The sequence below is a fragment of the Hydractinia symbiolongicarpus genome, chromosome 1 (genome assembly GCF_029227915.1).
Source record: "Hydractinia symbiolongicarpus strain clone_291-10 chromosome 1, HSymV2.1, whole genome shotgun sequence".
Taxonomy (NCBI): Eukaryota; Metazoa; Cnidaria; class Hydrozoa; order Anthoathecata; family Hydractiniidae; genus Hydractinia; species Hydractinia symbiolongicarpus.
Genome location: NC_079875.1, coordinates 19,696,140 through 19,713,753, shown reverse-complemented (window position 1 = coordinate 19,713,753; position 17,614 = coordinate 19,696,140). Strand labels below are relative to the sequence as shown.

At 33.4% G+C, this 17,614-nt stretch overlaps 3 protein-coding genes across 3 annotated transcripts; 2 read left to right on the top strand and 1 right to left on the bottom strand.

The window, feature by feature from the left end:
* The first annotated feature begins 454 nt into the window (after positions 1-454).
* On the top strand, positions 455-3,711 carry LOC130645393 (uncharacterized). Its single transcript, XM_057451381.1, has 2 exons — positions 455-957; positions 1,124-3,711. The coding sequence occupies exons 1-2, from the start codon at positions 850-852 to the stop codon at positions 2,351-2,353; spliced, it is 1,338 nt and encodes a 445-aa protein (XP_057307364.1). The 5' UTR covers positions 455-849; the 3' UTR covers positions 2,354-3,711.
* Positions 3,712-4,640: 929 nt separating this feature from the next.
* Positions 4,641-12,043, top strand: LOC130645404 (peroxisomal membrane protein 11A-like). The gene is made up of 3 exons (XM_057451392.1): positions 4,641-4,759; positions 4,883-4,998; positions 10,834-12,043. The coding sequence occupies exons 1-3, from the start codon at positions 4,695-4,697 to the stop codon at positions 11,316-11,318; spliced, it is 666 nt and encodes a 221-aa protein (XP_057307375.1). The 5' UTR covers positions 4,641-4,694; the 3' UTR covers positions 11,319-12,043.
* A 386-nt stretch (positions 12,044-12,429) lies between these two features.
* LOC130645385 (uncharacterized) lies at positions 12,430-16,816 on the bottom strand. The gene has a single exon (XM_057451368.1). It carries the CDS (start codon positions 16,540-16,542, stop codon positions 13,861-13,863), a length of 2,682 nt encoding a protein of 893 aa, XP_057307351.1. The 5' UTR covers positions 16,543-16,816; the 3' UTR covers positions 12,430-13,860.
* Positions 16,817-17,614: the final 798 nt, after the last annotated feature.

Below are 17,614 nucleotides of genomic sequence, written 5' to 3'. Positions count from 1 at the left end.
CAACAGAACCAAAGTTCATCAGAGTTTTGGAGAGATATATAATCATCAGCATTGAGACCATTGCATTTAATATGAATCCAGAATTTACAAATATCACACTGAATAGCCTTATGATTTGAATTAACAGACTTTCCACAGACACCACACGGAAAATTTATCATTTTTAAGTGAACACACAGAACATAAAAATATCACACAAAAATTATCAACAAGCCTATAGAAACAAGATAATCACGTATGAGAGCAGACGAAAACAAGCAGGAAATGACACAACACACAAAATGACAATGGGATGTGTCAAAAGATGTGTTTAGCGTTTCAAAAGCTAGACAAGATGATAAACTACAGGGGAGTGAAAATTGATTATTATGACCGATTCAGCAAGCAAGCGCGCAAAAATAAATAAATAAATAAATTATTAAATCGAGTGAACGAAAAAAAAAAAAAAAAAAAAAAAAAAAAAAAACGCCTTTTTTTGGCGCGAAAAAGACACGTTTAAAAATTTACCCTTATTCCAAGGAAACATCGTCATAATAATAATCTAAGTCGCTTACGTGAAAAATTTTAAAAGGTTCATCTGTTATATTTGGTTTAATAAAAACATTACCCTTCCAAGACCAAGATGATGCAATTCTACCTTCGTGATATAATTGACTGCTCATTCCCAACAGGGCTTTATAAGCTGGGCAAAGATTATCTGAAATAACAACTTTACGATGATTTACACTGTCACCACCAGTTAAAACTGGTAACTATGTTCTTACTCAATGTAAACCTACCATTGTCAGTGCTCTTGGGGCTGTCCCCAAACCTGACTCTGACGAGTTACGCATTATACATGACTGTTCCATGCCAGTTGGAAAGGGTGTCAATACATACATTGATATTGAAAAACAAAAATTTCAAACTATCGATGATGCCTGTGCTATGATCAAACAGGGATATTTTATGGCCAAGGTTGATTTACTGTCCCCAAACCTGACTCTGACGAGTTACGCATTATACATGACTGTTCCATGCCAGTTGGAAAGGGTGTCAATACATACATTGATATTGAAAAACAAAAATTTCAAACTATCGATGATGCCTGTGCTATGATCAAACAGGGATATTTATGGCCAAGGTTGATTTACGCCATGCATATCGGTCAGTACCTGTTCATCCATCAAACTATGCTGCGCTTGGTCTAAAATGGCGGTTTTCTGGAAGCACTCAATACTCATATCTTGTCGATACTCGACTTCCTTTTGGAGGTCGAAGTGCTCCTGGAATATTTCATCGCCTTACACAATCTGTTCGTCGTATGATGCTAAGACAAGGTTTTCCTCTCGTTATTGTCTACCTAGATGATTTTCTTGTTATTGGCCGAACACAGACTGAATGTTATGAGGCCTATAACACACTCTGTAAATTACTTGTTGGGCTAGGGTTTCAGCTTAGCCCTGCTAAGTTGGTCCCTCCATGCCAGCAACTTACTTTTCTTGGAATTCTGCTTGACACTGTGTCACTTACCCTTTCTCTTCCACCTGCTAAACTGGATGCATTGAGGGAAGTAGTGTCACATTTTTTAACCAAGCAGAAAGAGAAAGAGTTGCAACGTCTTGCTGGTCGCCTAAATTGGGATTGTAAAGTCGTGTATGGTGGTAGAACGTTCTTGAGACGTGTCCTGGATCTGATGAACACCTTGTCTTCCTCTGCCTTGAAGTGTCGCTTGACGCTCGAATTTCACAGGGATATAGCTTGGTGGGATCAGTTCTTGGGTGTGTTTAATGGACAATGCGATTTCTATGACCAAAGACCTATTACCAGTCCGCAAACTGATGCTTGCTTTGACGCTGTTGGTGCCTTTTTTGAGGGTGATTGGTTCTATTCTCATCTATGGGTAGACCATTCCCCTCTTGCCTCTTTGCATATTAATTTTAAGGAAGCCCTGTGTGTAGTTCTTTCTGCTATTCGCTGGGCTCCCACTTGGCAGAACAAAACTATCCATGTCTTCTGCGATAATACTGCTGCTGTTGCTGTGCTTAATAAAGGAACTACCCATCACCCTGTTATGATGAATTATTTACGTCAGTTGTTTTGGTTATTGGCTACCTTCAATTTTCGTTTGAAGGCTTTCCATGTAGCTGGTGCTCAGAATGTCCTTGCTGACGACATATCACGTCTTCATTCAAGACAACACTTATTATCATATATATATTATCGTATATATATATTTTGTCCACGCTTATTAATATTATATAGAGATGTGTTATTACCTTGGCTTTGTTGTTGCTTATATTATATATGTGTTCTACTTTCATTTCATGCTTGTATATATTTTCAGCTATTACTATATATAAATGTTTTGTAACTTTTGTCCTATCTACAGCAATAGAACTGTACTCTACAATGATGAGTTTTTATGTGTGAGTTTAAGTGACTCATAAATATATATTTATGAGTGTTTAAATGCACACATATATAGATCTTCTTCCTACAGTACTCTAGTTTGTATTGCCCATAGTTAGTTCACCATTTACCTATGTGCCTTTTCTGGTCAGCAGCATATATTTTGGTCAGCAGTCTTGCTAGTATTTAAGCTGCAGTTGCCTCATGGTTTTCCTTTTCAGTTCTAGCAGTTTTTCTTCCTCCTCCCTCCCTGCTGCTATTATATATACCTCTATGTTTTCACATATTTTACGTTGTGAGCTATGCTATGTATATATATATTTTGTTCACGCTTATTAATATTATATAGAGATGTGTTATTACCTTGGCTTTGTTGTTGCTTATATTATATATGTGTTCTACTTTCATTTCATGCTTGTATATATTTTCAGCTATTGCTATATATAAATGTTTTGTAACTTTTGTCCTATCTACAGCAATAGAACTGTACTCTACAATGATAAGTTTTTATGTGTGAGTTTAAGCAACTATTTAATATTTGTGTGGTATATATTTATTTCAGTGGTAATAAAACGTGCAAATGGGGTTGACATTATATCGAAATCAACCAACCAGATCACAGCAATTAAAGTTATTAGATTTTTTCATGGACCCAGATGGAGGCGATAGATTGATTAAAATCTTTCCTTTTCCTGAAAGTTCGCTTTATGTTACGTTTCTTTTTCTAAAGTTCGCTTTTTGTTATGTTTGTCTCAAACCATTTTGCACTTTTTTCTACATATTCACTTTTCGAAGTGCAGGTAGCCATATATTTCTGGAAGCTGTTAGGAAATACTATTCATATGAGTTTCTCTGCCTATACTATTTATGGCCAGATGAGGATCGAAATCAACCAATCATAAACTGATTGTGTGTCATTGCAAATGTGTTTTGTACATTACTTCAATGGTTAAACCAGCATTGGATGGAAATTTTATGATGCCATCATCACATGGCCATTGATGGACACGATTATTGATGTATGTATAATGTAATTAATGGATGTTGATGCCACCTTCCCCGTATGTTGGTCCACAGTTTATATCATTATAAGAAAAGCGCATGAAAATGAGCCACTTGTATTTGCCTGCTACATAGATTTCCATGTACTGATCTATGCAGCTGCAGTGAAATATGTGAAAATCAAACTGAATCAGACAACTCTGATGAGGATGACTTAGATGACCCAGATTATGATGTTGATAATATATGACGGTGTTAAAAAAGAATTATTATGTATATTTTTATAAAAAATATAATACATAAAAGTTTTTTATTGTATATTTATTTATTTTGTTTAATCAAAGTCTACCCAAAATTTAAAGCGTACCCTTAGAACCTTAATGATGTCACTAAGAAAATTTTAAAAGCTTATATCTTCTTAAATAAAAATGTTAATCATATGACTTATATATCAAATTTCATTGTATTTTAATGCTCCTTCATTCAGTTAGTTTTTAAAAATTAAGAAAAAAAATTATTACTACTATCTTTGATGACGTTGTTAGTTAAATTGTTATCCACCCGAAAACAAACCAGTTTTAGTGTTTACAAATTAGACAACATGTTATATTTTGTCATCAGGGGTAATACCTTACCTGTTTTACTTGATTGCGCATTGTTCCTATACCCCCAATTCTTTTCCGCCAGCAACCTGACTACTTTGCCTTTGACACACAGACAAACACACTTCGTATTATTAATATTTTATATTTAGCCTCAAAGTTGCTTTGAAGTTGTAAGTGTATTTTACCAGGTGTTGCTTTACGCTTGCTTTTTTGCACTTTAATAGTAGAAAAAGAACTTTTCGTTTTTTAAAAGAACTGTTTTGAAAGTTGTTTCTTGAATTATCCAAGTTAAACCTTGGTTGGTTAACTTCCGAAATCTTCAGTTTGTCCAGTTGCTTAGTAGTTGTTAAACTTTTTATCTCAAATTTTGGCCTTAGGCCATAACAACTTTGTACATATGCCATGTACCACACTAAAACATCAGAAAAAAATGCATAGTGTGCATTGACACAACATGTACGAAATATGCAATAGTATTACCTCACCACCATTTATTCTTTTCATTTTCTAAATTATTCACAAGGTTTGTTTAATATAATTAAAGCTAAAAGTTTTTGTGTATTGTGTATTCCAAAAAAAGGTCATGGGTTAATCATTGTTATGCTACAGCTGAGTGCTATTATGACCATCTGAATATGTATATTTGTTATTTAATAATATAGTAGTATTATATATATAAAGATATATATTACACTGATGGATTTTGTTTCAAGTATCGTGCAATATCAGTCTAGCACTGCTGGAAGAGATTCAATATGCAGGTAAAATCCTATCTATATCTATCTATCTATACTGTATATATCACCTGCAAATTTCTATGTTTTAGCTTTTTTATGTTACTCAACTCAACGGCTGATGATTTCCATTGTAATTCTTTGCCCCAGGTTGTTGCAATATACTGCCAAACTGATTAGTCATTTGTTAACAAAAGAAAATTCTCAAAATGATCTGATTAAAAGATTGAAGCAATGCGAATCTGTTCTGAGTACAAGCAGAAAAAGTAAGTTGTGAATGTACAGTATTGAAAACTTGTCATAGGGTATGCTTGGTTTGTATTTTTTAACTAAAAATATATAACATGCCAGAAATAAAAAGTAATGACTTTGAGATGAACAGAAAAAACACCCACCTAGGTTCTAAACTCGAATGAAAAACTCTTTATAAATTAAACTTGTAAAGGCTGAACTTCAAAAAGCTGGACAGGTTGGATTTTTCCAGTTTTCTTATTTTTGGATGTATATCATTTTTGCTTTGTCATAAAATAGCATTTCCTCACAGTTTAAAAGCTACGAGATCGAACTCTTTGGATTGAACTTAAACTTGAAAAGTAAACCAATATTTTACACTTTTTTTAGTGCTAACTTTCCCAGATAAAAATGTCATAAAATCAGCATTTATTTTTTAATTTGATCGTTGATCTGTTTGTATTGTTTTACGATTTTACAACTAACCTCGATTTCGCAACTAACCCTGATTTCACAACTAACCTTGATTCATTTGACTCTATCATTTTTCAATGGGTCTATTTAGTGGAATTGATAAAACGGTTGTATCCATTTATTCATACATTTATTTATTTATTTAATTATTTATTTATTTATTTATTTATTTGTTTATATATATATATATATATATATATATATATATATATATATATATATATATATATATATATATATATATATATATATATATATATATATATATATATATATATATATATATATATATTATCTTTATGTTTTGTTTTCAAGAAAAAACTACATTAATTTTGCTACTTAAAGTTTCATGCTTCTTAGCAATCTTCAGGCAAATGATACAAATTATACAAGTTGGTACTAACTAAAGTGTAAACCTTTTAATTACGTGATAAAACGTAATAAAACAAATAAATACATTGTTCGTTACAGTTCATTTCAACCATTTCAAAGTAAATTTGTTGCGATGGCGACATTTGTTGATAAGTTCTGTTCTTTTATTTAACAGTCCCTTCGGTTCAGCTCGTACAATTGCTATTTTTTCTGTTAGGCACAAGTCACACGTGCGCGCTCCTGTCTTATACGGCATTGCACGTCTTTCAATACTCCATAAGATTTCAAAGTCTGTTCCGTCGTCTTTTAATCTCCAAATTAATTTCGACAATTCGGTTTCGTTTCTGTATTTCTCGTGTCGAAAGGACTTTTTGTGGTTGTTAAACCTTTCTTTAAATTCGCCTTCGCATAATCCGTAGTAAAATTCCTTCTTGTCTACGTATTTGACTTCCGCTTTGTAGATGATGCATGCAGCTAAACAGTCACCATTCAGTGGACACTGGGACTTATCCCGGCAATTGCAAGGTCGTTGTTTTTGCCTTTCTTCAGAAGTGAGAACTTTTTTATTATGTCCCTTTATGATGTTTCGGATGTTTGTGCTACATGAATAACTGAACCGAAGGGACTGTTAAATAAAAGAACAGAACTTATCAACAAATGTCGCCATCGCAACAAATTTACTTTGAAATGGTTGAAATGAACTGTAACGAACAATGTATTTATTTGTTTTATTACGTTTTATCACGTAATTAAAAGGTTTACACTTTAGTTAGTACCAACTTGTATAATTTGTATCATTTGCCTGAAGATTGCTAAGAAGCATGAAACTTTAAGTAGCAAAATTAATGTAGTTTTTTCTTGAAAACAAAACATAAAGATAATATAACTGCTCTGTTACACATTGAGCACTCTGTTGTAATTTGTGTTAAAATTACTTCGTGTTTATATATATATATATATATATATATATATATATATATATATATATATATATATATATATATATATATATATATATATATATATATATATATATATATATATATATATATATATATATATATATATATATATATATATATATATATACCAAAAACACACAAAATACTTAGAAATCTTATTTCAAGAAAGAAAATTTATTACATTTTCAATTATGCTAAGAATTTTGAAGTTTTTTTGAACTGAAAAATCCTTGTTCGCGAAAGTTTATCTCGCAAAAATTTGCAGGTTTTTTCATTCGCGAAAGTTAATCTCGCGAAATTTTCCAAATTTCTTCATTCGCGAAAGTTTATCCAAAAAATTTCACGAATTTTTTTCCTCGCGAAAGTTTCTCTAATTAAAGTATTCAAATTTATTTACATATACATCATCTTTACGCAAAGATCTCAAATCTTTTACTCCTAATCTATACTTACAAACTCAGAAGATGTTTTACTTCGTGTGCCAATTTTAGGACGTCACACAAACTTGCTGTTACTTCGAGGCCTTTTTAAATTTTGTACACAAAAAAATGTTATCTAGTTTTTTTTAAATTTAACTAAGCTTGGAAAATGGAATAATTAAGTTGTGAAAGTAAAATTAAGCTGACTATACAGGCAAGCCTTGATTATCCACATGGACACGTTGCGGTATAAGTAGTGGAAATAGTGCCTGTGGGTAAACGAGTTAATGTGTTTCTTTTCGTCCAGCATCAGTTTGTTTAAAAAACGCAAATTATCAACGCTCTTAAATTGATAAAAAATTAGCGGGCCTTAACGTAAACAGAAAGAAAAAGAAACGATAGATGTATTCATCTCATTAGTACAATCTTTTCTTTTATCATTTTCATTAGCATTTACTAAAATTAGTCAAGGAACGCCTAAGCCCGTCACTCACACTTAGATTTTTATTGCCGTTAGATTTGCCTGTTTGGACATGGATTTTTTTTATTCAAGATAACCTCCCTCTGATGTTAACACCTAGTTCCCAGGCCAAAAATTATTAATGAACCATTAAACTATATGTTCAAGGTTTTCTTTTTTTTCTATTGAAGTGAATCTTTGAGGGAGAGCGTATTTGCGTTAGCTGGAATTCATATTTTTTTCAGTAACTTGGCTGGAAATCCATAGCAACTTTAGAAACCATGAAAGGAATCCTAGTGCGTTTAAAGCTCCCAATTGAGCTACGAAAGGCGTGCAAGCACAACAGCCGCTCAACTAGACAACACGTTTATAGTCTCTGGCATGACTCGACCAGGGTTTAAACCAACGACCTTGCCCAGTGGAGTCGAACGCTCTACCACAACCGCTAAGTATTTACCAGTCGGTAAATACTTAGGGGTTTACCCTTTAAATAGAAAAAATTGATGCGAAATTACTAGACAGCATTTTTCCACATGTTTTGTATTTAAAAAGAAGATGAGATGAAATTTTCCCTTTATCTATTACTTTTGCTAAAAAAATCAAAAATCAATGAAGGGAGACCTAGTATTCTCAGTTTAAGAGTGACGTCTTTCACCTGTTTTGTCTGTTCAGAATTGCTGCGCGCAGTTTTTTTCCGGACCGCCACCAGAGGTATATATCGAGCTGACGGGTGAACCCGTGGATTTTTCCACGATTTGACGACGAATTAGTATACTATTATTAAGTAAATTTACCTGGCTGTCCACTTTTATGCTCTTAGGTACGATTATTTATTTTCTAGAGTACACTAAATGTTTTTTTTCTTTTTTGAAGAGATAGAAGAAAATATATTTAGTAAATTGGACATGTTCCGAAAAAATACCAAAACCTTTGACGCTTGCGTGTATAAATTTACACATTAAGCTTTTTACCAATTTTTGTTATTTTCTGCGAAAATTCGTCATTTTGAGAGAAATAGACTTATTTCCATATCCATTTGGTTCCGCGAAATATGCATACTCAAAATGCAGAATAACATGAAAACGAGATTAGTTATGAGCAAAATTTTAGTTTGCAGCGAAGTAGTGCAGATCGTTTGTTTACTTCCAAAATTTGTAAAATTAATTTGTAATACAGATTGTTATTAACATTTGGTGATAATATGAGATAATAGCATGTATCATTGGGCCGTTCTAATGCTTTTTTTATTATTCTTGGTGTTAAATGAGCTAGCTTTGAATATGATATAAGTAGCTATAGCTAGGTGGCTGGCTGATATGTTCCAAACAAACGTGAAATTTCAAGCTGTTTACCGAAATTGGTGATGTTGCTGGTATATATCCTGTGTCTCCAGTTATTGACTGTACCTTATTTTTTAAACAACTGTGAAAATAACATTAGCCAGGCTTACTGACTGTTGTGGTTTTAAAATAGTAGTTGAGTTGACTTTGCCTTAAATTGTTAATTTTTTTTACAAATGACGGTAGTTTTGGAAATATGTATAACTCACCTTTTACACATTTGTGATTTTAGAATTAGGATACTAATTGACTTGGTGGAAAAAGTTGGACTTTAAACCTTTCTTGGAATGTTCTTGCTTTTATTTGTCTTAAATTTTAAGCCTCTATCATAGATTGAATTTGGCTAAAAAAATTATCTAAAATTTTAAACTATAAGGTTGACTAAAAGGATGATATCCTAATTCTTAAATTTTGTATTCAGAGAGTTACCATCTCAGTATTTTTTCAGGCAAATGAAATTGTCCAGTGATCTGTCAGAAACAAATTTTTCCTGGAGAGGATCACTTCACAAAATAATTTAAAAATTGCTTCTTAAAAAAAACACAAAACATTTACTGACATACTGACTAGAAATAAAGAAATTTCTTTAAAATTTTGTCCACAAAATGCTTGTCATGTCGAACTTTAATAAGTGAAAACAATTAACTTTAATAAGTGAAAACAATTAACTTTAATAAGTGAAAACAATGTGAATTTTTTTGTGACGTCAAAAACAAAATTTTTGATTTTTTTAATTTCACTTTGGAAATAATTCATTGAGATTATTTTCTGTAAATAAACAATTCGAATAATTCTGCAAGATTAATTTTCAAGATTTCATAAAAGCAAGAAAACAAAATACATAAGGGCCTGGTTTTTTAGAAAATTAAGACTGACATTTTGATAAATATTAGGCATGTTACAGCTGAAATCCAGAAATTCTTATATATTATTTTATTTTCATTTTTTTTCTCCTAAAAAACCTAAAAAAATGAGGTGCCATTTTTATCAAATCATATTACTTACAAGCTGTAAGTATTAAGGTTAACCATCGCAATGCTTGATACAAATGTACGATTATTGACAGTCATTAAGAGACGGAGTGGTGACAGAGGAAGTGTGACAATTACATGATTACAACAGCCAATGCCGAAAATAATTTTAAATATCAGTTTACGCAACAAATATTGAAAAATGATTCGTTGGTAACTCATGCAGCTAAGCAATAGCTACAACCCTGAAAAATACTTGTAAAAATGCTATAAGAAAATTCAGCCTTTGAAATCTCTTTACTGTGCCATCCCCTTTCCCCTGAAGTCAATGTTATGCTGGCTGCTTTTTGGCTTAGCTATACTAGCAAGATAATTTTAATTTTTTTAACTGATCAGAAGTAATATGTAGTGCCACTGAGCGTTAGTAAACTGTATATTGAGTTTTAGTTCTAAATTTACTTGGAAACAGTAAATAAAAATGTATTCACATCATTCTAAAAACGGGGCTAGGTTTAACGTGGCTAGGAGGTTTTAGAGGTTTAGCTAGCTAGCTACCTAACATATACCAAAAGATACACCCTTAAAATCTGCAATATTTTAAAAAATATTGTCACGCTACAACTACCAAAACCCTCTTTATAACTGTGTTAACTACGATTATGTGAAACTGCCAGTTAAAAGCCGTAAAACTCAACATTTTGTTGATACATTCTTCAAACTTGCATATAAACAACCAGCATCCCCAAATTTGGTCATAACTAATCTCGTTTTCATGTTATTCTGCATTTTGAGTGTGTATATTTCGCAGAACCATACGTATATGGAAATAGGTCTATTGTGTGAGTATAGCAAATTGGTAATTTGTATTTTAGCATTTCGAATTGGAAAAAGTGTTGATATGATTGAAGGTGCAATGAAAGCAAGAGCCATTGATGATCCTGTTTTAAAAGCTCTGATCATTGCTTCCCGATTATGTCGTGCTGTTTACTTTTACTACGATATGTTAGCTTGGGCAGTCAAGGCATCCATTTTAACTGGCGATGAGAAGAAGATGACATTGAAATCCGCGCCATTTTGGTTTTGGGCCGTTCTGGCGAGTTTATTGAGAGACATATACGAACTAATCTTAGAGTACAATTCAAAACTTAATAAAAATAAAAATTTCCTGCAGTCGCTAAAGAATAGACCAGAACTTCTCTGCGATACGTTAAAGAATTTTGCAGACCTCCATGTTGTTCTTCAGTTTTGGGGAGAAGTTGACATTTCTCAGGGTACAGTTGGCTTTTGTGGCATGATATCGTCCTTTATTGGAATATTTCAAATTTTGCGTCCAGAGTTGAAGTTATCTCCGATTTAACTTCACTTTATATAGTCTGCAGCTAGCACAGTAATTCGCAAATTCAATATACGCACCTTGCAATAAGAAGAAAGAAATACACTTAATGTTAGTGTAAAAGACAGATATATTTTTTGGAACAGCTAAGCTTAAGAAATTGATTTGACTATATGATTGGTACGATTACCTTACAATTAATTTTTGTGGGAATTAATTTTTGTGGACTTTTGCCAAACACGCGAAAAATAGTTCCCGCGAGAAGTCTAAATACCCCTAATTCGCGAAAATAAATTCCCGCAATATTTCCAAATTTCCTTCAACACAACATTTGCAAAAATAAATTCCATTTTATCCCGCGAAATTCCAGAAAAAAGAAATCCGCGAAAATTAAATCCCTTTAGGTAATTAAAAAAGGCTACATAGTTTTGAAGGTAAGCGTCAAAATCGTGGAAAATTGAGAAACTTTAATAGTTGTCCTGCATTATTTCTTTTTTTTATTGTAGAATTTAAAGAGAAGGAATTTCTCCGTACTTTCGTTATTTTTAAATGCACAAAAATTTATGAATTTTTATAATACTACTAAAATTGTGTTTAGTTTAAACACTAGCAACAACTATTCAACTTTCGTTTGGTAATTTATTTTAGCCAGTGTTTTTAAATTTTTAGATAAAAATTTCTAGAAAAAAATTTTTGTCTATTTTTTTACTGTAAAAGTTTTAAAATCGTTTCTATCCGATAACTGTTTATCCATACTGTGTTATAAATTCCCAATCCTGAAAACTCTTCTGTACAATTTGTTTTTTGCTACATTTTTATTTTAATGTTTTTTGTAAACATGTGTTGGTTTTTATTACTTCCCATTTTGAAACCAAACGTGTCTATGGAGGACCCCTGTTGTTCCTGAAAAAATTGTCCGCTACACGTTTTTTTTTTCTAAGCAACTGCATTTTTGGGTTCAGCCTGGGGTTGCTAAGGTCATTTTGCAATTTCAGCGTCAAAGTTGCTTAATGGTTGCTTCATCTTTACAAATTTCAGCCTTAGTTGCTTACGAGTTGCTTGTTGTGTTTAATATTTCAGCCTTAGTTGCTAACGGGTTGCTTGAAGGAAGGTGAACTTGTTGAAGACGGTTGGGTGTTCAATATCTTTAAAGGACTAGATGACTAACTTTGCATTTTAGGGGCTTTATTATTTTGTTATATATATGTAGGAAGAGATGTTTTATGTTGAAAATATTCTTTCTGTCCCCTTCTTGTGGAAGACTGATCTAAGTGGTTGCTAAGTGTGTAGTAGAATTCAGCCTAAGTTGCTTAGCAGTTGCTTAATTTTTGACTATATTTCAGCCTCAGTTTTGTAGCAACCAGTTGCTTATAAAAACAAAAACGTGTATATGGTATGTGCGCTATAATAAGTGTCTGTTATATGGTATGTCTGCTATAATAGGTGTCTGTTATATGGTATGTCTGCCATAATAGGTGTCTGTTATATGATATGTCTGTTATAATAGGTGTCTGTTATGTGGTATGTACGCTATGATAGGTGTCTGCTATATGGTGTGTACGCTATAATAGGTGTCTGTTATGTGGTGTGTACGCTATGATAGGTGTCTGTTATATGATATGTACGCTATAATAGGTGTCTGTTATATGGTATGTCTGCTATAATAGGTGTCTGTTATGTGGTATGTACGCTATAATAGGTGTCTGTTATATGGTATATGTCTGCTATAAAAGGTGTCTGCCATATGATATGTACGCTATATGACACCGTTTAATTCGTTTCTAGCGCTCCATATTCTTTACAATTGGCACCTTCAAATACACAAAAGTAATCAATTTCTCAATATTTTTATTTCTATTTTTTGCGAAAAACCATTTTGGTAGCATACGATATTTGAACTTATTTTTGCGCAACGGAAATCGCGCCTATTAAATTTTTTCGCAGATGCGCGAAAATTGGCATTCCTAAATATTACCGCGAATTTTTCACATTATCTGTTTGGCCTACGAGCATGAATTATTTTCGTTAAGTTAATGGTAACTTGGTTAAGTTATCAAGTCCTGATTTTTAAAGCATATAAAGTCATACTATTGTATACTTAATAATTTGAAATATGCTGTCCGTGTGTGGAACAATTGGGCATTAAAGATTTACTCACGCTTAAATTTCTTTTCACAATCACATTAGTAAAACAGACGTGCTTATTTGCTGTGCAATCCTTTAGGATTAGTTTTCGGGTTAAAACACCTAAATCGGAATTAAACTCTGTCTCTCGAAACTATCGTACAGTGCTTTCTTTTCAATTTTTTTTCTTTAAGGAAATATAACTTTACTTCTCTTCTGCACGAAACCTTTCTTCGTTACCAGCCATGAGGTCTTTTTTTACATGCGTATTTTTATCGACTGGTTTCTTTATATCCAAGCGCGTTTGTAAATGGTCGCCAATTCCGTCGTTTGCGTTGCTCTTTCGCTCTACCTTGACGAAATTTCCATAACCGATTTTTTCGGTTAACTTGCTTTTCAGATGTACGTTCATAGTATCAAAGTCCATTTCCTGATTCCTTATTTAATTGGGCGAAAACAGAGCACTTACACTTAAGGAACGACTTTCTTTTGAAGTGTTCTCACAAACGGTAGAAGAACGTGCTAAAACATCTAAGGAGGAGGATAGATTGCTTTCTTTAGAATGTTCATGTATAACTTTGCTTTCGAATGTTTTATTGCTCTTTGTCATAGACGGAACTGCACTTTCATTTCTTTTAAAGGAGGTAAACGAAAAGAATTCTTTCATGCTTTCTTTTCTAGTTAGCTCGAGGAGGTTTTTGGCTTTTTGTCCAAAACTTGATTGTTCTTCTAGAAATTGAGCTGATGATTTTTCATGTGACTTTGAGATTTCTGATTCTTCACTCTTAGGAACAATTCCAAACGCTCCAGTCCGGCGTTGTTTTTTATTTAAATTTTTCCCACCGTGCCCATGCTCTGAGTACACGTTGCCTTCTGCGTCTACAGAACCGTTAGTTGAATAAAAAGAAAATCTTTGTAACCTCCCATATTTTCTCTCCCTGTGGTTGTTCTGTTCATAAGCGCTGCTCGAACGGCAGAATGTATGCTCTACTTGCGGTGAAAAAAAAACCGAGTCACTACTTTCTTCACTTGTGATTGCCGAGCTGTAAGAGTTGTACCATCTGCTAAAATCAGTTTCGTTGTTGTCGATACACGAGCTATCGTTTTTACTTGAATCGTTTACACTATTGTTGCTTCCTATCGTGCGCTGCTCGTCGGATGAATTACTGAGTGAACGGATCGTGCTTTTTATCGATTTTATTGACAATTTGGACAAGAGTCGCTTGTCGTCTGGCTTTTCTGTCGTATCGCTTTCATCAATTTTTCTTTGTTTCGTCCATGAAAACTTCTTCATCAGGCTATCGAACTCGTTCGTTTTTACGTCGGCTTTACCCTCGTCTTTTTTCACTTCCCCGTCATGCTCCACACTTTCAGCTTTTACATCTTTTCGGTTAGCTCTGTTTAAAAAGGACTCGTGAAGTCGCCTAAGCGAAGACGGCACTCGTTCTTGCATGGCTTGACTGTTATTAACAGAACTTCCGTCACAGGAGTTTTGACAGTGATAGGGCACAATAATGCTATGATCTTTTGGAGGTGCTTGTAGAGATTCAGAAGAGATACAGTTTGTTGCACTGTATATAGATTGTTCTGTAGTTAACTTACTCTTTCCAACAGTTAACTTCCATTTCGAAAAAACTGATTCATTGCCGTTCTTTCTTTCTTTGGAGGATCCGGTTGGTTCCTCGTTTTCTTGACTGGCAGAATTATTCTTCCATCGTGTTAAAAATGGACGAACATCCATTCTCTTTTCTCTCTTCTTTTTTACTACAGATTCCCGCCATATCACAGCCTTTGATTTTGGCTTTTCGAAAGTTTTTTCTTGAAAGCAATTCTCGGATTCATTGTAAATTGTTATTTTGGGCACGTAGCCGCGTCTCTCTCTTTTATGCACTTGGAGGTTATTTGCTTCTATATTGCTTGTTTGTTCATCTTCTTGTTTCTTTTTAGCAATGCGGTCAATTATGCCATAGTTAATACCCTTACCGATGCCAGAGCCAATAAGGCTTCCACAAAAACCTCCCACAAATGCACCTACAACGGGTACTGGTATCAAAACCTGACCCAGAATGGAACCTGTTGTTCCGCCCACAAACTTTAGGCTTGATTCACAAACTGTTTTCTTTACTTTTGTTGAAAATTCTTTTTCGCTTATTTCACCTTTGTCTTTCCGTTTTTTTGCTAAATAGATTGACGTGGAAGATACTGCTACATCAACGATGGCGCTAATGGCGGCACCAGCAACCGCATTACCAACCACCTGCGCCGCTGTTTCAAGACCGAAAGTAGCTGTGTTGGCGGCAGCTGTTCCTGTAATACTGCTGGCTGTTGTTTTTAATCCGTCCAAAATATCAATATTAGAAATAGCAGCTATATAGCAGGCTACAGCAATATCAAGTAAGAGGTCTAACCTTTGTTCCCTTCTGTTGCGATTCCTGACCACAGCAAAATATTTAATAGACAACTCCCATTCTGCAGCACTGCGAATATAAATCTTATCCGCAGAAACATAACACCGACCAGAAAAATAGCTACATAAGAGTCTCATTAAGGAGCTTATATCTAGAACCGCAATCTGATATGTAAGTCTGTAAATTGTGTTATTGTTTTCATGTACGGAATGTTTTGTTCGGTGGAGACATTGAATTAAGTTTTGCACAAGCATAGTGGATGGTAACTTTATACTTATAATTGTTTGGGTGGAGGAATAATAAAACCTTTCCCTTAGTATTTCTCGTGTTTTTCGCACACGAGTGTCTTCTGTGGCGGCATTATTGACCAAAATTGTTGTGTGACTCGACGATGGAGAGTAATCAATAATCTCCTTCTGCGTGTTGATTTTGAAACTCCTTTTTGTTGCTATTTCCTTCATTCTTGCGATGCCTTTAAATAGCAATGCACCTCGTTTCGGCCGTTCTCTCGGAGCTTTTCTTGGTATGTCATCATTCAGAACTCGTTTTTTACAAAAAGCAGTGGAGCACTCTTTCTTATCCAAATTTGTCAGCAGGTTTGTGTTCTTTTCTGGTTCTGATGTTTTCTTTGTGATATCATCAAAACATTCTACGTTAGATATTAAATGTATGGCATAAACGCGACTTGGACATATCATCCACAGCAAATGACTCATGGTTTCTCAAAATTCGTAGTTCTTTCCTACGCACAGATCAAAAGGGACTTCTTGCCACGGAATCTCTTGGCACATAACCAAAGCCAATTGCTAGTCACGGATTCACATCTTGTTATTAGCGCAATGTTGTATCCCCGTGGTGTGTTCCTCAGCTTTTGCAAAATGTTCTACTCTTTTAAGCGATCAGCTGAAAACTACATGGAGAATTACAAATAAATCAAATTTAAAATAACTTAGTTCACAAATCTGCTTTTGTGTGTATGTATGCTTTGTGTGTATGTATGCAAAACTTTTAAAAAAGCCTGGAGGAGAATTATACGAAAATTTAAAAAAACATATGTGAATTTTTTAGCGAAGAAAATATATGTGCGATTTTTTTTCAAACATTTTTATAAATAATTAATTTTTATCTTTTTTACTTTTTTTTCGTGTACAACATAATTTTTCTGTCTCTCTCCCTTGTGTTTGCCTTTAGAAAAATATTTAAAAATCTATTGTAAAAAACTCGTGTTTTTATATTGTTTTTTTTTAATCTTTTATACATTAATTTTGTATTCCGAATCTCTTATTTTAGTCGTCGAGTTTATTACGCATGGATTTGTAAGAAGTTTCTTAACAAAGATAATACCGAATTCAATCAATGTATTAAACCCGTGAAAGGAGGGGGGATTTTTATACAATAAGTTTTGTTGCTCATAATATAGATGTCACTTTACATGAGTAGTTTTCGATTTGTTAAAATTCTATTACCAATTTACTCAATTTATTTTGCAATCTTCGACATATTCTTATTTATGTTTTTGTTTAATTTATTACGCCCATATAATATATGATTACAGTAAGAAACTCTCACAAAGGCCATTATGCACACACGGAAAACGTTCCGCAGACCGGAGAAGGATAAAAATCTGTTCCGTTTTGTTACAGAAAAGCGAAAATTAATTTCTACGTTACTACGACATTAATAACAACATATTACGGAGGAAAACCATGTGCTTCTTCCAGTTCTTCTAATTAAAAAACGTCAACTGCCAGTGACGCATTCACATAAGCGTAAACATACTTTTGAAAG

Excerpts from the sequence above, each read along its gene's own strand:
- LOC130645393 (XM_057451381.1), top strand. The coding sequence starts at position 850 with ATGCCAGTTGGAAAGGGTGTCAATACATACATTGATATTGAAAAACAA. Across the intron at positions 958-1,123 it reads AGGGATATTTTATGGCCAAG|GTTGATTTACGCCATGCATA; the intron begins GTTGATTTACTG and ends TTTATGGCCAAG.
- LOC130645404 (XM_057451392.1), top strand. The coding sequence starts at position 4,695 with ATGGATTTTGTTTCAAGTATCGTGCAATATCAGTCTAGCACTGCTGGA. Across the intron at positions 4,760-4,882 it reads GGAAGAGATTCAATATGCAG|GTTGTTGCAATATACTGCCA; the intron begins GTAAAATCCTAT and ends TCTTTGCCCCAG. Across the intron at positions 4,999-10,833 it reads TCTGAGTACAAGCAGAAAAA|CATTTCGAATTGGAAAAAGT; the intron begins GTAAGTTGTGAA and ends TTTGTATTTTAG.
- LOC130645385 (XM_057451368.1), bottom strand. The coding sequence starts at position 16,542 with ATGAGTCATTTGCTGTGGATGATATGTCCAAGTCGCGTTTATGCCATA.